This window comes from Ambystoma mexicanum, chromosome 1p, assembly GCF_040938575.1.
Source record: "Ambystoma mexicanum isolate Mex_15411 chromosome 1p, UKY_AmexF1_1, whole genome shotgun sequence".
Taxonomy (NCBI): domain Eukaryota; kingdom Metazoa; phylum Chordata; class Amphibia; order Caudata; family Ambystomatidae; genus Ambystoma; species Ambystoma mexicanum.
Window position 1 is genome coordinate 778970728 of NC_090921.1, and position 21389 is coordinate 778992116.

The 21389-nt window shown below is 48.7% G+C and overlaps 1 protein-coding gene across 5 annotated transcripts in view; it reads right to left on the reverse strand.

The window, feature by feature from the left end:
• The window catches only part of DENND4B (DENN domain containing 4B), a 2051633-nt gene that overhangs the window by 990575 nt on the left and 1039669 nt on the right, over positions 1 to 21389 (reverse strand). For all 5 annotated transcript variants that reach the window (XM_069651381.1, XM_069651348.1, XM_069651357.1 and 2 more), the window contains one exon: positions 19593 to 19738. In XM_069651381.1, the coding sequence (XP_069507482.1) occupies positions 19593 to 19738 (146 nt within the window). The remainder of the gene's footprint in view (positions 1 to 19592; positions 19739 to 21389) is intronic.

A 21389-nucleotide genomic window follows, 5' to 3' on the forward strand; every position in this document is an offset into this window, starting at 1 on the left:
AAGTGGAAGGCCCATAAACCACCTCTCAGGTGGGAAAACAATAACACCTCTGTTAGGGAGAATTCTCTCTTTAGGCTGAATTTCCTAACCTAGTGAGTCCCCCAGCAGCTTTGCTGGATTTCTGGAGTTTGTTTTTTTCTCCTGCCAAGAGTGAGACTCTTTTTTTCCCACTCTTGGACATGATTTATGGTGTTCCTTTGACTGTTAATGTGTTTTATGGGCTATGGGGTCCTTTACCCCATAGGATCTCATGTGTTTTTCCTATGTGTGTTACACAGCACCCTCCGTGCAGCAACACAGGGGTGTCATAGTGACACCCCACCATAGACTCCATACCCTGGGACTGACTACTGTAGCCCAGGGCATGTAAAGTCATCATTGGCTTTACTAGTCCCAAATTATGAACAGAAACCAGTACAAACCATCATATTGTGGACGTACTGGTCGGGGCAATTCAATTGCCCCGGGGTCTGTTAGTCGAGGGGCCACGTCTCCGTCCCCCCTGATCGAGTTTTGGCTGGTGGCAGTGGATACTACTTTCTATATTTGACCGCGAATATATCCCTATGGGATTTTCCCATTGTTCGAGGCTACCAACTTTAATTATTTAATTCTCATAGCTTCGAACATACCGCCGGTTTATTTATTTAATATTAATTTGCTGATTGGTATTTTTTGCCAGGACTCGATTCTAAAATGGCGTTTGTGTTCTCTTCTGTGACTCCAACCCAAGTCGAGCCCTTTGTTCCACTTTTTGGCGGGCCTCTCCACAGAAGCCTCCAAAAGTGGTGCCACTCTGTCTGGGTATCACTGGGGGTGTGGGAGGGGGTTTAGGCACCCTGGACTGAGTTAGCTTGGTAACTCAAGTCGCACTCTTGGGTGATTAGCCCAAGTGGTGAGCCGGCCGGCTCACCACTTAATATGTTTGATTGACAGCTAGGCTGAGTGAATGGGGGTGTGCTGCATAAAAGCAGGGCTTTGGGGACTGGAACTTCAGAAGTCGCCACAGGACCTGAGAATCCGACGAGGGAGAAGCTGAGCCGACCTACCACGACGACACCACCGGTGGAGCCCTGCGGAACTGACTCACCACTTCCCGACGACAGAGAAGATCTCTCGGCTGGAGAGGCTTCTTCCCCTGACTGGTGGGCACAACAAGTTTACCTTCTTTTCTTCGCATCCCAGGACGTCTGGTGGTCGAATTGCCGTACCAAGCACCCCGGAAACCGGATACCCACTTACCACTGGACCGCGAATCAAAGGACCGCTCCTTTTACCTGAGAACTTCGCGGCTGGTCTCTTCCCTGGCAGTGCAACGGACTCCTGTCTTCCTCCCCGACGAGATCCTCTCTTCCCCCGGACAAAGCACCGACTTGCATCCGCTGCCAGGAACAACTGCCCCCGCTGGAGTATTCTCACCACTTTAAGGTACCGTATCCGCCAGGCCTCCCTTTCTAAAGATTGGTACAAGGTAATAATAATCCCTTAACCTTCTGGACTGGGCTGGCCACCTTGACCATCTAACTGGTCCCTTTCTTTGGTCCAATGCTTTTTGAACCTTTTCAAGACTTTTGTGCACTGCAACCGTGTGACCTTGGACACATTTTGTTCTGATCCTCTTAAAGTGGATCCGGCCTACTGAACTCTAACTTCACGGTTTTACTTTGCCTTCCTCTCTTGTTGTGTTCTTGTAAAAGTGTTGGGATCTGTTTCAATTTATACTCCGCTTTTCTCTCCCTTTGAAAACGAATTATTAGAGTGCCATCTGCGTTAAGCGCTCACCGCTGTCTGAAAATAAGTGGGGCTTTACTAAAGAATTGTCTAATATTCTTTTAAGGGAGCGTATATCTTTTAGTGACCGTGTTTTTGAACTGCTTAACATTAGTGCCTGTGTGTTTTACTAGATGTGGTTTTAAATAAATAATTATATCTCTTTTACACCAAGCCCTGGTCAGTGTTTACTTGTTCTACTGTGTTCTTCTGACCTATTGTGAATACTCTGCATACTGCCTAACTCTTCTTGAGGGAAGTCTGACTGCTCAGCCACAGCTACCAAGTGAATCTGTGTGGTACAGACTGCTACCAAGTGGGTTTACTGCCAAACACCTGTAGTCTTAAATCTTTTGCAGTGGTCCCAGAGGGAACTGCACATGTTTCTGCCTAACAACCTCATCAAGCACTTACCTCTCCACCTCACACGGAAAAGACAAGTGAAAGCGGGGAAAACCTACTGTAAAGCCAAGCATGTTAAAAAAACAAGACACAGCTCACAAGCTGGGTCCACCGAATACACTGACACAGCTCACACGCTGGGTCCACCAAATGTCACAAGCATGAGTATGAAGGGCGGAGGGGATCAGCCATGAGCGGGCCCTACATGGGAGTAGGGCCCCCGCTCACCTGATCCCTCGGTCCCCTAAATATACTCTTGTTCTTCTTTATATGATGTTGTTATGGTAGGTTTTCTTTTGCACCATGACTTGTACTAAAATAAAGCTTGTGGCCAATGTTTTTCCACCTCACATCCTGTTTGGCCTCCTCATTCCTGACACTGTCATTACTGTCATGTCATACTGGTCACTTGTCACTCATGACACCTGTCACCTGCATGCACCTCCCGCACAAAAACACTTCCAGGCTTATGGGGTGGCACCAGGCCTGTCTGTAACACTGTCTGCACAAATGGTCTGCAGGAGTCGTCGCCAGCAACCCCCAGTTCCGCAGTGTGGCCAGACCCACTTACAGCATAATTGAAGTCTCTGCATTAGCAACCTCAGTTGGTAAGCGGTGATCCCGCAGTCCCTGCAGGCTTCCCTACACTCTACCCAGTAGGCCTCCACCGTACCCGCTCCAGCAGGCCTTCTCTGTGTCAGAGGTCACGTCACCTCCAATCTGATGCAGCGGTAGCCATGTGCAGCCTAAGTCTCGTGCACGCCGCACTGCAGGGACACCCGCCTCCTCCTCTGCCCCACAGCTACCCAGCGAGACAGGGGTTTGGCCGCCTCTGCAACAGTCTGCCACAATAGCTAGGATATTTGAGGGCAAAAGACAGGATATCTATTGTAAAGGATTTTGCCAGGAGCGGAGCTCTGCTTTCAGGCAACCATGCCTGTTGCTACTCAGCAGAGCTCCACCCCACCCTCTTAGTAGCTCCTTAGCTCCACCTCCTGCATGCTTACCATGGCTGTTCCTCCCTCCACCGCTTTAATAGTCTTCACCTCCTTTACTATCACCTCCTTAGCAATTTCATCCTCTTTAACAAACTCCTCTGCTATCAAACTTTTTCAGACACTTCTCCCCAGACCATGGGAGGCTCATCCATAATGTGCAAACAGCCACCATTACCCTCATCCATGATGGAGGAGCCACAGCTGAAACTACCAAAGTGAAAACTAATTTATATTTGGCCGTTTCTATTCCCAAGCACGCATGCTCAATGAACAATGCAAGGCTGTTTTGCCTCCCCAGCATTGCATGGCAGATTGTGGATGAAGGCTGGGAAACTACACTTCTAAATGTGCATAGGGGGTGCTCCTGTGCATCCCTATACATCCAGACAGCCTGTTAGGGTGCATGTGGAACACTGGAACCAGGATGCACTCTTTGCTTCCTGGTGTCGGTTAATGCTGTGCGAGCCAGAGGGCTTTGTGATGAATCCTGCAGAGTCCTCACTGATCCCCAGCCTAAATTCTACTCCTATGCGGCCAGGGAAAGGCAGCTGCTACCTGAGCCTGACCCTGGGGTGGTATTCTGAGGGTGGATCACATGGGATGAGATGGCTGTCAGGGGAGAGTGGTGACTCCATCAGGAGAGAAGCGGTATTCTTCTCTTTCTTACAGTGAATATCTCTTAATTGCAGAGGTTTTGAAGGCATTTTGTCATTATTCAGAACCATTCAAATATCTGAAACTACTTTGTTCCAACAAAACCCTATTCATTCTTCATGTGTGCATGATAAGCCTAGAACATATTCAACATCTAATGTTTATGGTGACTGTTGTATGCATATAACTGTTCAACGGTGTAACTTGAAATCATTTGGAACTTCCGTGGACTCCAATTCCCAGAAACCCCCAAGGAGATGAGGAAGAGGAGCAAGAAGTCAATGTGGAGGGAATGTGGCACCAAGTGTAACGTGCATCTAGTTGTCAGGATCGAAGTCAGCTGCGAGGGACATTTAAACCTGGAAATCACCTGCAGCTGACAGATCGAAGGAGAGGAGAAAGGCTGCAGAGCAGTAAGCGAGTCTGGAGAAAGAGGCAAACTCACGGAGAAGAGCAGCAAGGAACATCTACCGCTAGCAGGCTGGTGGCATTTCATTGTTGGATAGTGGCAAGTACCCTATCGATGGTTCGGTTTCCTGCATACAGACAGTTATTTTTGCCTTTCCAACGTGTTGTTCTGACATTAGGGATAGAATAAGATGGATGTTCTCTTCCCATTGTGGGAAGTAGGGTCGATGCATGAGCATATAGGGCGGTGGCAAAATATAGCCTGGGAGTTTCTACCTGGGTCAGCCTGATCCTTTTTGGACTGTGTCTGGATGGTGAGGGGGAGGAGACAAAACATTTGGGGACAGCATCTCGAGAGATGTCTGAACTTCAGGCACAAATAAAAGGTTTGTCCCCAGGTGAGAGGTGGAGATAGAGATGGGATTACATAATGCACTGTTAGGGAGAATTCTCTGTAAAGGCTAATTTCCCAAACCTAGTGAGTCCCCCAGCAGCTTTGTTGGATTTTTGGGGTTTATTTTGTTTCTCCTGCTAAGAGTGAGACTCTTTTACTCCCACTCTTAGACATGATTTGAGGTGTTCCTTTGTCTTTCCATGTGTTTTATGGGCTATGGGGTCTTTTACTCCATAGGGTCTCATGTGTTTTTGATGTGGGTTACACAGCACCCTCCGTGCCGTAACCCAGGGGTGTCGTAGCGACCCCCAAACATAGACTCCATACCCTGGGACTGACTACTGTCTCCCAGGGCATGTAAAGTCACCATTGGCTTTACTAGTCCCAAATTATGAACAGAAACCAGTACAAACCATCATATTGTGGACGTACTGGTCGGGGCAATTCGATTGCACCGGGATCTGTTGTTCGAGGGGGCACGTCTCCGTCCCCCCTGATCGAGTTTTGGCTGGTGGCAGTGGATACTACTTTTTATATTCAACCGCGAATATATCTCTATGGGATTTTCCCATTCTTCGAGGCTACCAACTTTAATTATTTAATTCCTATAGCCTCGAACATACCGCCAGTTTATTTATTTAATATTAATTCACCGGTTGGTATTTTTTGCCAGAACTCGATTCTAAAATGGCGTTTGTGTTCTCTTCTGTGACTCCAACCCAAGTCGAGCCCTTTGTTCCACTTTTTGGCGGGCTTCTCCACAGAAGCCTCCAAAAGTGGTACCACTCTGTCTGGGTACCACAAGCACCCTGGACTGAGTTACCTTGGCAACTCAAGTCGCACTCTTGTGTGATTGGCCCAAGTGGTGAGCCGGCCGGCTCACCACTTAGCATGTTTGATTGACAGCTGGGCTGAATGAATGGGGGTTTGCTGCATAAAAGCAGGGCTTTGGGGACTGGAACTTCAGAAGTCGCCACAGGACCTAAGAATCCGAGGAGAGAGAAGCTGAGCCGACCTGCTACGACGACACCAGCGGTGGAGCCCTGCTGAATCGTCTCATCACTTTTCCCGACGACAGAGGAGATCTCCAGTCCAGAGAGTCTTCTGGTTATCCCCACCAGTCAAAGGAAGTTTTGCCTTCTTTTCACCTTCCTGGAGCATCTCGTGGGCGCCTTGCCCGTGCCAAGCACCCCGGCAACCGGAATACCACGGCTTACCACTACCGCGAAGAGAAGGGTAGTACCTTTTAACCGAAGAACTCCCCGGCTGGTTTCTTCCCTGGCAGTGCAACAACCATCTTTCCTCCACGGCGAGACCTCCTCTTCCGCTGGACGAAACACTGACTTGCTCCCGCTGCCAGGAACACTGCCCTCGCTGGAGCTTCCTTCACGCTTATGGTACTGTGTCCCGCCCGGCTTCCCTTGCGACAGATCGTTCGGGGTGACAGTAAAGCCTCGACTTTCTAACCTGGGCTAGCCTGGGACAACCTAGCTAACTCTTCCTGACTTTAATTTCATTCTTTGTGTGCGAACTATCTACAAGACTCTTTGGGCATAACCCCACTGTGTGAACCTGGACCCCTTCTGCTTACTCTCTCCAAGAGTGGGCCTGGCAATTGACTTCCTTGCTCTCCAGTAGAACTCTGCCTATCCTGCCTTACTCTGGTTCTTTTTAAAAGTATTGAAATGTGTGTGTTTCCACATCTCTGCCTTTTTCCCTCCCTTTTTTAATAACTTATTAGAGTGCCATCTTATGTTAAGCGCTCACCTCTGTCTGAAAATAAGTGGTGTTTCTCATTAAGACTGGTCTAATAAGTAATTAGGGTTGTATACATATATAGAGTGATTGTGTGCTGAATTTACTTACCTCTTTGTGCTAGTGTAATTTACAAGTGTGTCTTTAATTAAATAATTATATACTTTTACACCAAAGCTCTGGTCAGTGTTTGCTTGTGCTACTGTATCTCTGTACCTATTGTGTACACTCTATATACTGCCTAACTCTTCTTGAGGGAAGTCTGACTGCTCAGCCACAGCTACCAAGTGAATCTGTGTGGTACAGACTGCTACCAAGTGGGTTTACTGCCAAACACCTGTAGTCTTAAGTCTTTTGCAGTGGTCACTAAGGGAACTGCACAGGTTTCTGCCTAACATGCACCATGATTTCTCTACCGGGTTGATCATTAGAGGGTTCACTATCTTGGGGAATCTCCTGAGGTTCTACTCCCTGCCCAACTGCTTGGATGTCTCAAATCCCTCTGAGCAGTATGTTATATTCTCAGGGGTATGTTGTTGCTCCTCTTCTTCGCTGTCCACCTAGAAACTATTTCAGTGGAACAACAGAGAGGTTGTGGACTTGCGACTTCCAGGGTTTACTTTCTCTACTGGAGTGGAAGATTCACCGAATATTTGGAAATCATAGGACCCCATGTTCTCCAGGGAGGTTTTAGGTCCAGTCTTAATTTTATTAAGGTTAGGTCCTAACTTGCTCTCCAACTCAGTATGTACTGGAAACATTTCTATGGTGTTTGCCCTAAAACGCTGTCTCTCGAGAATCTCCACATCTCTCTCCCTTGTGAAATGGCTGAATATGTTTTCCAGGAGGACCTCCTATTACATACCCCAATGAGTCTTTCCACTGGATCTTAATCGGTTTGGAAGAATAATCCAAGATGATACATTTAAACTCTTCTATACAAGGCAAAATGAGTAACATTATTAGACTCTTCTTCCGCCATGGTTTTATTGGGGAACCTTTCCGAAGAGCGACCTGAAGGTCTAAGGAAACAATTGTCTCATCTCCCCCGGGCATCCAGTAGTCACAGGGACTAAAGAGTTGATTATTATTTTCCTGTATGTTTTTCCTAACTGGTGGGATGGCTTCAGAGGTTAAGGAGTGGAAAGTGAGGCATATCCTGTTTCCGTTGATATTTGAGCACCCACAGGACTCTGGCCAATCAGGGTGTTGGGGTCCTAACTCTACTGAAGAGTGGGCCGACTCATCTCTGGTGTTACTGTGGGGGATGGGTCGATAGACTCTACTACATGGACCAACTCTGTCTCGGGTTGTCCATATCCCAGTTCTGACATCATGTGTGGTGAGACAGAAGAGAGAGTTGAACTACATATGGTCATGTTTCAAGGGTGTTTATTAAAAGAAAAGTCAAAATGCCTACGCAGCCCTACTGATAGGAGGGACGTTCCTTGCCTAATGAACAAAAAATAAGGGAGTACATCTAAGTCTAAAGTAAAAAGTCCTCTGTCCAAATCCTAACCAACTAACTGGCCCTACCGCTTTAAATAAACAAAAAGAAGGAGACCTTTCCTCAGGAAACAGATGTATAAAAGTTCAACAAAGTTCCTCATGAAATCCAAGGTTTAAAATAAAATTTTATCAAGTTTGGGTCTCTTTCCAAAAGAAGGTTTTAACGAAAAATGCATCAAACTCTGGATCTCTTTTCATAAGAAGGTTTTAAATTAAAGTTTGTCAAATTCTGAATATCTTTCCAAATGAAGGTTTTAATAAATATAGTCCTCAAAGTTTTTCTCGTTCTAGGGCTTTCCCAAAGTCCTCTTCCCTTTTGTATATAATATCTGGCAGGGTCTTGCTTTGGTGCCTGCCCACATAAACATTCAGATATCTTGAGTTCCAGTTGCTCTCTCGGCTTTTCCTACATTGGGTATTAAAGTCTTTTGGTTTCTTAGGGTTCTCCGAAGCCCTCTGGCTCTCTGGTAGGCTTGCCTTATCTCTGTTCGTGTTTAGCAGGCTCCCGTAACCCTTGGGGCTTTCCCAGCCTCGGATATTCAAATATTTCAGTTTCTACATTTCTGAATGCACTTCGAAATAATCTGGCTCTCTGGTAGACTTACTTCATCTCTGCTCGGGTTGATCAGGCTCCTGCAACATTTGCAGCTTCTACAGTCTTGACAGCCTCTTAGTTCCTTGCGGCTCCCTGAAAAACAATGTCCCTTTGATAGGCTTGCTTTCTCTCTGCTCAGGTTTATGAGGCTCCCGTAGCCTTGTCAGCTTGCCCAGCCTTGACTATCAATGTTCGCACCTCTCACTTGTGTTCTCTGCTCAGGAGTGTTTGCTTCCCTTCTGTTGTTTGTCTCAGCAGAAAATGCAGTTCTCGTGCAGAGCTAGGTGATTTGGGCTCCCGTCTGTAGTCTGGTCTCGGCGTTGGTTATTGGGCCCCAGGCCCACCACGGCTTCCATCATGTAGTCACGCCAACAGATGAGACTGTTGCTTCTCCGTCTCTCTTGCGACCTTGGCTTCTAGGTTGGTCAGGACGCCAGCTTTTCGGTGTCTTACAAGCGTATTGTTCGCTGTGCATGCTACCACTGGCTGCGTGGTCTAGCGTGGTTCTGCCCCTCCAGGACGTTTTCCTGTCAGAGGATAGCCTCTGTGTAGGATTCTCTCCTCCCATGGCATAGGAGTTTCTCTTTTATTCACAGTTCATTTTATATGCGTCATCACAAACAAAAAGGGTGTGTCCTTCTTTGACTGGAGTTCAGGCGCGATTCAGCATTACCTGAAGCCAAAGAGATTGAAGAAATGTCAGTATTTGGTGGCTTCCAAGCAGAAGTAACAACAGACTTTCCAATTCTCACGTAGACGGATAAGGTATGCTGGACTGGGAGTTCCTTATTGGAATGGGAGTCATTGTCCCCAATAGGGCAGTCACTCCCAGTGAGGTCCCACTTGCTCAGACCTCTAGGGAGGGTCTTGCTGAACGAGCTCACCTCCCTAGCCTCACAGGGGGTGGCTCTCCTCTGGGCAGAAGGGACAAATTGTCGAGATTCGTCACAGTGTACAAAACCTCTGGCCACAACAAGGTGACTGTAGCCATTCTTACAAAATTACTTCTGAACACCACAATATGACATCATCTGATCTTTCGTGAAATGACCAATATGTCTTTCCACTTCGTTAAAATGTGATTCAATATTTTAGTTCACGATAAGTGATGCGAGTCAGCCAAATTAAGTCTTGAGGAAAACTAGGGAGGGGTGCTTGCATAAAGCACTGCCTCCTGTGATGAATCCTGCGGAGTCCTCACAAAGACATTACTTAAAGTCTCCCAGGGGAATACAAGGACTACGTTGGGGGAGAAGCAGTATTTATCATCCTCTATGGAAGACATCACCTCAATGTCAAAGTATGTAATGGTTTATCAGATTAATCTTTGAGCTCCCCAAGTTGAAAATCTTAATATGGGTAAAACCATTCATAAACCCTAAGGCATTGGGATAAAGGAAAACCCTCTAAAACCATGGAGACGTAAAGATCTAGAAGCTTCCCTAACTCCTAAATGTATAATGAAAGGAGTTTGTGAATAACAACAAACTCTACAAATCTCTATTCCTCTATTAAAAAAAAAAGTCTTGTGGTTGATACTTATGGTGTTCATGTAGAGAATATTACTCGGAACAGAAATGAGTTAGAAATCAAAAATCCAGTTATAAAATATTAGTGACATCAAGTCCCATAACCCCTGAAGTACTGGAACGAAGAAGGGGGCTGAAGAGGAACAAAACTGCAAAGTGCAGCTTGTTAAGGGAAATGACCCACACCTGAGCGAGACTGGGAGACTTAAAAGGCCCTGTCAGGTGCAGGCCATTAGTGAGAAGAAGGAGCAGAGCAGTAGTAGGTGGAAGACTTGTGAACTCTCCACAGTGCAGCATTAGCAGAAACTGGAGAGGAAAAAGATGCAGGAACCACTGTCAAGTGGCCAAGAGTAGCCAGTCCTGAGAGGGTCTTTGCCTCCAGAAGCCTTAATTGCAGAGGCTGTGCAGAAGGAAGCTTCGGAGAGGGAAGCTTGCCCCCTGCAGACCTGTTTTGCAGAGGCTGCGCAGCAGGAAGAGAACATTTGAAAAACCTTCCACCCCAAAAGGCTATTTCTGGTGGCAGGCGAGTGCCGGAGAGCCTTTGGAGTAAAAGAAGCTCTGTGTGCAAGTGGCCCGGGCGGCGACAGATTCAAATCAGCAGATTGCCAGATCGCAGGGAACAGATGAAGCAATGAACCTGTGAACAGCGAGGAAAACGGAGATGCACGGCATACCCGGTGAGTTCACAGAGTATTTGTGACACCAGAGCGCTCCGTGACCGCTGGCATTCTTGATGCAGGTACTTTAAGATTGAAAAGCAATTGCGTATGTGTGAAAATAATAAAGAAGACAATTCTTAATACCGAACTGGTAGAAAACAGAGAAACCCCTATTATAAATGACTGTGACTTTAAGCATGAAAGTTTATTTTAAATCCAGCAACAAGATGGAGCAATACTTCAAATTCAAAGTAAACAACCATTACCCAGGACGAAAGAGTCTGAACGCAAGGCAATTAAAAACCAACACACATTGCCAAAGTCAGGAGGGGGTAAATGAAACTCCTAAAGTTTATAATATCTGTTGCCCATGTTTGAAGGAATATATAAAAAAAAAGCTGGTATAAACCCACATTGCCAAAGCCAAGGAAAAAGCAGAACAAAACCCTATCATTGTAATGTTTGGTTAAGGAAGAAGTGGGGAAACAAAAGTGGCAAGAAGGCTGCTCTTCTGATAAAGGTTATTCAGAAGGAGAGTAGCATAACTTACAAAGGTTTTGGAAATCACAAAAGTGTACAGAAGGGCACCAATGCGAATCTTGCCTTCCATAAAGAATTGCTTGAAACTTGATGTTATAAAGTGAAAAACGCTGCAAAGTTGTTGAAGATGATCTTAACCACAGAGACACTTCTTTGTGAATTACCGATCTGGCCTGCAAGTAGATCAGATCAGAAGTTGTGATAACGCTTCATACTGTTCGGGCAAGGGAGTATACTTTGAAGTAGTAGGCCTGGTATGGGAGTAAACCAGGTGGAAGTTGATGAAGTGCTGTGAAGTGGTGTTAGCAAATTATCCTGACAAAATGTAATTGCTAAAGTAAGAACTGTATAACACTGCTGCCGAAGTGTTCTATATCCTCAAAACTATTAGATTGTTGCAGAAGCATCCCGACAAAGAACTGTGTTGTAACTTTGTTACCAAAAGTGTTGGAACTATTTGCTACTGAGTTGGATTTACCAAGAACTGTGTTGGAATTTTGTCACAAAACAGGATTTCCTGATTTCTTTTGGAACTGTGGAACAAATTCCTACTTGAATCTGGGGATGGGAAATTCACCCAGATTAGAAGGAGAGGCTGTCAATTCAGTTATATGTTGTTGTCTTTGAACTGCCATGCATTACCTTGTTGAGTTACTGTATGTATAAGTGTGAGGGACAGAGACATTTGGTTAGTGTTTCCTTATGTTTATTTTAGGCAGGGAAATCTTCGCCAGGGTAGGCGTAGTGAGGTGTTCATCCAATTTCTCGAGTTAATAAAATGGCATCTTTTGAAAACCCTTCACAAAGTTGTCCGCCTCACATTAATGCCTCCTCACACTCCATACACAAACTCATATACACATAAAAAAAGCCTATACCACTTTATAACAATGTGAGAGAATAACACCTTCTTTGACTAATTACATTACTCGTTGGAAAAACTATTTGTATTTTTCTGACACACGCAGCTATGCATATGGTATCAACTGTCCAATAAATGTTCTATTATTATTGGATTTGGTCTACTGCTCATCTTTCAGATCAATTATGTATATAAAGCATCATGTACAATGACAAAAATGTGTGATTGATGTATAATTATTTTCAAAGCAGGGAACCTTTTTTTTCTCTAATCCTCCTCATGGGTGGAACCAAACTCTAAACTGCCTGCCCTGATCCCTAATTGCTCCCATGAGTACACCCCATGGAATCCCTGAAGAATTCTACACAGGTTGCTCTCTTTATATGAGCTGCTGGGGAAGGGAGGGAGTTTGAGGATCTCGATCCTTCAGATTTCTCTCTTATGTCTTGGATATGTTATATTAACCTCATGTAAAATAGGATTTGTGTAGGGCAACTACTGCCCGGGAGGCTCCTGTGCAACAAAAAAACTAGAATCATTGACACGTGCCTGTATACGGACTGGTCCAGGCTACGTAAATGCCCTCACTGTAAAGTGGAGTTTCTGCCCCACTGAAGATGCTCCAGTTTGGAAAAAGTATGGTATCCTGAATGCCGAGATGATTGTCTCCTACAAAGCTTTCTGAGACAGAGTCCAGGTTTATAAGGCTTTTCAAGAGTGAGAACAAGGGTTCTTCCTAACCAGCATGATTCAGTGAAGGGTGGATGGGCAAGTGTTTAGATTCTCAGAGTTTACAGAAGTATTTCCTAAATATGAACATCCTACTGGGAAAAACTTGGTTTTCTCAAGGGTGAGTCTCTATGTTTGATAACCCTCACTATGGCATTCAGTTATCTACAAAGTTGTTCGGTGCCATGCTCAGGGCTTAATCTTTCCTCTTTCACTAACACAGGTAGTCCTGCAGGTTCTGATTAAAAAGACTTGCATGTTAAGATGAAGGGCGAAGTCTGTTGTGGCAGAGCCTGGCACCGATGCATCCGCACATGCCCAGTTGTTTCTCTTTATAACTAAATGGTTTGCTGTGCAAACCTGTTCTGGCCCATTCCCCTTAGGGATATCACCTATGAGTAGAGAGGAAAGGGGCAGTTATAGGAGTATAAGGAACAAGTTACTTACCTACTTACCTGTAACTGTTGTTCTCCAGCATGGGTCTGGCATGGATTCACATGCTCATGAATATTCCCCGTCGTCAGGATGGGAATCCTCGGTAAAGAAAAAATCAGTATCAGTTTCATTTCTGATCTGTCTTTCTCAGTAGTAACCAATCACTGATCTCTGGGTCATACTGCCCCCAGCCAATGACTGCCCTCTCCCTAAGCCCCTCCCCTGGCAGCCATCCTCAGATTTGGTAGCACGTAAAGTGGCAGTATGACCAAGTGAAGAGCCGCAGAGGGGAAGGAGGGAGGGTTCGCATGTGAATCCATGCCAGACCCATGCTGGAGAACAACAGTTACAGGTAAGTAACTTGTTCCTTCTCCAGCATGGGGTCTGGCATGGATTCACATGCTCATGAATATAAGAATACATAGCAGTATACACATGCACAACCACGGGAGGTGGCAACAGGCTCAACATTAAGCAATACAACAACTCAACATTAAGCATCTCTTACCCCCTCACCATGCTCACCTTAAGCGAACAGGTTGCGCAGCACTGCTTGGCCGACCCTGGACTCCTCCCTGGAGTCCCGATCGACGCAGTAGAATCTTGTGAAGGTGTGCGTCGACCTCCACGTAGCAGCCCTGCAGATGTACAGCAGGGGCACACCAGACAGGAACGCTGTGGTAGTAGCGATCGCTCTGGTCGAATGGGCTCTCGGACGGCCAGGCAGCGGTCGGTTTGCCAACCGATGACAGTGCATGATGCAGCCCGAGATCCATCTGGAAATGGAAGCCTTCGAGAGAGCCTTCCCTTGGTTCACAGGTCCAAAGTTCACAAACAGCTGTGGTCTTCCGAAAACTCTTCGTGCGGTCTACGTAGAACTTCAGCGCTCTAGCTACGTCCAGCGAGTGCAGAGTCCTCTCGGCCTGCGACGAAGGCGACGGGAAGAAAACTGGCAACACCAAGGGCTCGTTCAGGTTGAAGTCCGACGGCACCTTGGGCATAAAGGAGGGGTGCGTCCGCAGCACCACCCTCGTTTCGTGAAAAGTCAAGTATGGAGGCTTGCAAGATAGGGCCTGGATCCCTCCCACTTGTCGTGCGGAGGGGATGGCCCCGAGAAATGCTGTCTTCCACGACAGGAACTTCAACGGCGCCAAATGCATAGGCTCGAATGGGCAGCAACACGTTGAGCTCCCACGCCGGGGCAGGGGCCTTCACCGGCGGGAACGATCATAATAGTCCCTTCATAAATTCCTTCACCAGGCGATGAAATCACAAGGACGCCTGTCCTGTAGTTCTGGTGTATCGGGAGATGGTAGCCAGATGCATCTTGATGGAGGCGTGAGCCAGTCCAGCTTTTGCCAGCGACAGTAGGTACGGCAATACTTGAGGGGCCGTAACCCGCAGAGGGTTAATCTTCTGTGCACGGCACCAGACAGAGAACCTCTTCCACTTATGTCCATAGCACTTGAGAGTTGAGGACGCCCTGGCTTTTGCAAGAACCTCTCTGCAGTCAGCCGGGATATCGTATCCTCCAAACTCTAGTGCTGCAGGAGCCAAGCCTGCAAGTTCAGCGACTCCGGGTCGTGATGAAGAATGGTGCCTCCTTCTCTGGAGAGAAGATCCGTGTCCGTCCCCAGCTTGATAGGTGGGGACGCTGACAAGTCCAGAAGGTCTGGGAACCAGATCTGTCTCGGCCACGCCGGTGCGACGAGGATCATCCTGCACCTGGACCTCTTGAGCTGGTTGATGAGACGGAGCAGCAACGGAGGGAACGCGTACAGGAACACGCCATCTCAAGGGAACGAGAAAGCATCGCCCATGCTCCTCGGCTGTGCGAACCTGCTGGCGAACTTCTGCCACTTGGAGTTCGTCGCCGTCGCGAACAGGTCGATCTGGGGTTTGCCCCATCGTTGAAAGAGCCGATCCACCTGGTCCTGGCGTAGTTCCCTCTCGTGGCACGAGCGCAGCTCCCTGCTGAGTGAGTCGGCGATGGTGTTTTTTATTCCTGCCAGGTGGAAGGGAACCAGAAACATTCCCTGGGCGACGGCCCAGTGCCACAGATCCTGGGCCTCCTTGGAGAGGGCTGGGATCTGGTGCCTCCCTGCTTCCGGATGTAGAACATCGTGGTGGTGTTGTCGGTGAAGATCCTCACCACTTTGTCCTTGAGGTACGGAAGGAACGATTTGAGCGCCCAGAACACGGCTCGTAGCTCGGGGATGTTGATGTGAAGAGACTTCTCCTCCGGGAGCCAGAGGCCTCTTGCGTGGAGATCTCCGGTGTGGGCCCCCCATCCCTCCAGGGAGGTGTCTGTCGTTAACGTCTCCTGATACGCCGGGGTCTGAAACTGCATGCCTGCCGCGAGGTGCGCATGGGTACCCGACCATAGAATCGCCCGACGGAACTCCTCATCGAGCGGGATCCTGTTTTCGAAGCTGCCCGCCGCTTGAATACAGCGGGCGTCGAGGAACTCTTGTAGCGGACGCATCCGAAGTCTGCAAAGGGGCACAAGGTAGATGCATGAGGACATCATCCCGAAGAGGGACTTGATGGACCTCACCCTGGCCACATCGGTGGCTAGCAGGCGCTGCACCTTGCCCAAAATGGCCTTTGTCCTTTCTTCCGACGGAGATGCCAATCGCTCCACTGTATCGAGCTTTGCTCCCAGAAACAGTGCCATCTGTGACGGAACCAGGTGGGATTTGGGGTAGTTGATGGCGAATCCCAGTTCCTTGAGCAGGCGGACGGTCCTCGGCGTGTGTTCGACGGCGAGTTCTCCTGACCTTGCACAGATTAGCTAGTCGTCCAGGTAGGGGTAGACGTGGATCCCCTGCAGGCGCAGCGGCACCGCCACTGGTGCGAGGCACTTGGTGAACACCCTGAGCGCAGACTTTAATCCGAACGGCAGGGCTCTGAACTGGTAGTGACGCCCCTGGACTACGAATCTGAGGAACTTTCTGTGTCCTTTTAGAATGGGGATGTGGAAGTAAGCATCCTCCAGGTCCAACGACGATAGGAAGTCGCCCTCCTCCAGATGTCCCAGCACGTGCTGGAGGGTGACCATCCTGAATTTCTGTGCCTTGATGTACTTGTTTAACCGACGCATGTCCAGGATGGGGCGCCAACCGCCTGTCTTCTTTCTGAGGAAGTACCTTGAGTATACCCCAGAGTCCTGGAGTCTCTTGGGGACAAGCTCGATGGCACCTTTCTTGAGTATCGCCCTTACCTCCAACAGCAGTTGAGGGACGTGATTCTCCTTCCTGGCCACAGGAGGAATGCGAGGACACTTCTTTTGAAATTCTAGTGAGTGTCTGCGGGCCAGGGTGTCCAGCACCTAACGGTCAGTGGAGATGGACTCCCACACGCTGACGAACTTTGTCAGCCGGGGGCACGACGCTACGGCAGGTTCAGTCCTGCTTGGAAGAGGCCTTGCCGCCTTGGCCTCCTTGACGACGGCGGCGAGAGCCTCCTTGCTTGCCGCGGCCTCTGTAGGCCTCCTGGCACAAGGAGCGGGCCGCCTGGTGGTACATAGAAGAGCCACCGATGGATCCCTTGGAGGCTCCCTGTCTGCCTCCAGAGCTCCGAAAGGGCCGCCATTGCTGAAGGACTCCTAGGGCTCGGGCTGTCTCTGTGTCGGTCTTGATGCCTGGAGGGACTCATCCACCGTCTTCCCAAACAGGCTGTTGCCATCGAACGGCATATCCAACACTCTGGTCTGGACGTCCTGGCGAAAGTCTGTTGCCTTGAGCCATCCTCGTCGTCGAAGGCAAACCCCGTTGCCCAGCTGGCGAAATCTGGTATCGGCAATGTCCGTTGCCACCGTTATGGCGTGATCCGATGCCACCTCACCTTCCTGCAGAATCTGTAGGGCCTCCGCCCTCTTGTCCTCCGGTAGGAAGTCTAGCAGGGGAGCTATCTTGCACCAAAGCTCCCTGTCGTAACGGACCACAATCGCTAAGGCATTGGCGGCCTTTTATCATCGTCGCCGCCGCCGCCGAGATGACTCGTCATCCCATGGAGTCCAACTTCTTGCCCACGCTGTCCGGTGGGGGAAGTGGAAGTTGAAGCCGCCGCACCCGCCGCTTTCTTCTTGGCCGCTGCCGAGACGACCGGGTCTGGTGTAGGCTGGGCCCTGATGCACAAGGGGGCGGCATCGGGGACCCGGTACTTCTTCTCGTACCTGTCCCTTTTGGCGGGTGTCGTGGAAGGGTTCTTCAGGATAGCCAGCCCCTCGTCCCAGATGTCGTCGAGCAGCGGTACCGCGAGGACCGTCTTTCTCTTGGCCTCCCGTCGTTGGTAAAGAAAGCCTTCCTTTTTCTGTTCCTCAGGGCAGAGCTGGAAGAGCTTGGATGCCCTGGCTATCATGGCGTGGAAAAAGCCAATTTCGTCGGGCGGAGAGGCCCGAGGGGGTAGCGGGGGGTGGGGGGATGAAGGAATGTCTGTTGTAGCATCGCCACCGTCGACGTCCGTCCCCGTCACTGGATCCGTCGCCGTATCATGCCGAGGGTCCGGCGAGGGGGATGAGGGGTCCACAGGCCTCGTGGGCATGCAGGGCGGTGCGGGGTGGACTCTCCTCCGCTTGTTCGGAGGGCTTCCCGATGGTCCTGGTTCTGGATCCTCCGTAGGGGTCCGTGGTAACCTCGTCCTTATCTCAGTACATAAGGATTGGATCGCCAACAAAATGGCTGGCGAGCTATCGTGGGGCTTGGGCAATGGCTGCGACGGGCGGGATGGCTGCTCCACTGGGCCCTCGTTGGAACCTTCCCCTGGGATCGAACCTTCTCGAACCTCTCACTGAGGCCTTTCACGGTTTCCACCAGATCCTCCTCGGAGGCAAAATCCGAGTCTGTAATGGCCACCAGCCCCCCCCGCCTCTTTTTCCACCGCGGTCTTCGCGGGGGTCTTAACGATGGGCTGGAAAGAGGATTCCCTCCGCGGTGGCAGGGAAACTCTGGGTCCCGAGGCCGCCTCCACTGGCGTAGTCTCTGCCGGCTTTGCCAGGGCCACTGCGACAACCTCGATAGAGGTCTTTGCCGGGTGGATCAAGGCCCTCACCACCTTAGGTGCATCCTGGGCCTTCGCTTTGGGGGAGGGTCATCGCCTCGCTCCCCCTCGGCTCCCTTCGAGATCGACCGGGGCCTCTCCAGAAGCTTACCCGGGTTCTCGGACTTCCTCTTCCCCGAACCAGAACGCTGGCTCGTGGTTGATCATGCTGGGGAAGTCGCGCCCTGCTTGGCAGCCGAAGAGCATGACCTTTTGGCGCTCCTGGTGCCCGCGGACTCGCAGTGCTTGGCCTTCTGTTGGGCCCCCATCGCCGGGGCGCCCTCACAGGACTTAGAAGACCGCTCAGACTTTTTCTTCGCCTTCTCACCTGCTGCGCCCTTCTCCAGCCAGGCGGCGAGGTGGGAACGACGATCTTGCTTGGTCCGTTCTGACAGGTTCTTGCAGAACGCAAGTCCTTCTCCACGTGCGTCTTGTCCACATGAAGGCAGTAGAGACATCTCGAATGCTCGTCCTCCTTGAAAACATTTTGCAATCCGCATCCCGGGCAGCTCCTGAACAGCTTGGATCCAGGAGTCGAGCTTCCCTTGTCCTGGGCCATGTCTGTTGAGATAGGCCTCAGATCTTCTGGAACCTCCGAGCAGCGTAACTCGACGAAAACTTCACCCTTGAGGGGCGTAGAAGAATTCCGAAACGGGTCCCCGTTATCGGAAGTGGAAACGGTGGAGCTTGAGGCTCGATTAAACTGAAAAAATTAGAAAATCTCCTGAAAAAGTGCAAAAACGCAGTAAAAGCTCAAGAGCTAAAGCAGGAGGACTCCCAACACTTGAACGTGCGGTAAAAATCTGAGGATGGCTGCCAGGGGAGGGGCTTAGGGAGAGGGCAGTCATTGGCTGGGGGGCAGTATGACCCAGAGATCAGTGATTGGTTACTAAGAAAGACAGATCAGAAACGAAACTGATACTGACTTTTTCTTTACCGAGGATTCCCAGCCTGACGACGGGGAAAAATTCATGAGCATGTGAATCCATGCCAGACCCCATGGTGGAGAATAAGAACAGAAGCTCTATTAATGTAAAATACCAGGTCGATTAATATGGGTAATCATTCCATGAAACAGGTGGACAGGCCACAAGACTGCCACTTGCCTCCTCCCACCTCATGATCCTGCAAAGACATTTTTGCTAACATGGCATAGGTGGTTTCACTATTCCCGAAAAAGATAGCTCTGTCCTACAGGTGAGCATTTACCTCCCCGACATGTGAACATATATGTACACTCATTTAAAACAAAATTAAACTGTGCAGCTCTATCAGGTATTCTGACACAATGAAGGGGGCTTGAAGGCCTTTACCTTGTCCACACAATTGTCAAAGAATTCAAGGCTGGTCTGCTTGTTGCTGACAAATGAACACTCCTCAATGAACTGGGAGAACATCTGGGTCTTTGTTAGCAAGGTATAGAACTTCTGAAAGGCTCGGTCTCTGGACTTGATGAAACCTAAAAAGACAGGAGTCAAAATGCATAAACACAAAATGTTATGTTCACTATTCATCCCTAAATCAATACAATAGCCCTTTAAAGAAAAAAGACTCAAAATCATGTATGCAATGTCTAATGACAGATGTACCCACAAGTCAATCAACCCACACGTGAAGTCAGCCCACCAGCTAACCAAGGAGTAGGCATGCCTGCACCAATAAAAGGGTCAGCCCATCTCCCAAAGGACAGGGGCAGTGGCCACTTAGGGGTATATCCTGTAAGGCAAGCATGGTATCAAACAGTGAAGACAGAGACAAGTGATCACAGTTCAAGGGTGTTTATTGAACGTCAATGGGTTGGTTGAACGCCTATCTAAGCCTATATCTAAGGATGGGAGCAAGCTGCGAGGGTCAAATAATAATAACACAGTGGAATTTTTGTCAAAATAAAAGGGCCTATACTAATAAACCTGTTGCCAATCCTTACTTCTAAATACAATTGGTGTAGGACAACAATGTACGCAAAAAGAAAAGTCTAATGTAGACAAGGTGTTTGTCCTTATAGAGTCAAGACAAGACCTATATGTATTAGACATTAGTGTAATGTCTAATACATATAGGTCTTGTCTTGACTCTATAAGGACAAGCACCTTGTCTATACATTTGTGTTTGGCTAGAAAATAGTGCCTACTAGACATGCTTATGCCTCACTACAGTCTATCACCATGTTTCACTGCACTAAATTGTTGTAAATGAATTTTTTGTTTTTTCTGCATTTATTATTCATCAGTCTATGACTAATGTGTTTTCTTGATGAAGTATAAGTACATGCGAATAACCTACACCTCTGTAAACGTTTTGCTGCAGAAGGTCTTTAGGATCCATGTCTCTAAAATGCTACCTGATTGTTCTCGAAAGCATCAAATTGCCATACCTTGAGTGTTGTTGGTCGATGAGTTTGTTGTAATAAATTTACATCTTGTATAACTTTTGTGCTCACATGTACGAATGAATGTGCCTGTAGCTTTCACCCCCTAGGGGTCCTTTAGACTTTGACACAAGTTTAGATTAGTGGTGACCTTTGCAAACACCACAACCTCCTTTTTGAATAAAGGCATACAGTACCAAGAGTACGCTCTAACTATTGTCAGGCGGCTACCCCTGTATGTGATATATTGTTACCTCAGCCTAAGGTTCCGCCAGTTCGGCTGCCCCTCCAGTTGACACACCTGTGAAGGGACAGAGCAGGGGGGCGGGGGGAGGATCCCAAGTACCCTTGCAGTTCTTCCAGCCTCTCTACGGAGCAGGAGCTCCATCTGACCCTGCAGGAGCAGTGGTCAGCCAAGAAGAGGTCGCCCTTTCCAGAACACAATTGCAGTAAGCGCACAGGCGCATGAAAAAACAAAATCATCCGTATGACCCTCATTATTTGCATGCAAGCTTTCCCTGATGTCCGCTCTGCAAAACAGCTTTATTGCCATCCTTTGTCGAATTCCAGCAATACCATGCCTACTACCACGGTCATCTCTTACCAAAGTCGCCATCACCTACCATGAGAATGGTAGCACACTCCAAGATGGCCGCCTGATGTTTGGCTTCGGCCTCCAAGGCCTAACTAGGCCCAGCCCACACTGCCTGGGCTCAGACTGGCTACATTGCCAAACATCTCC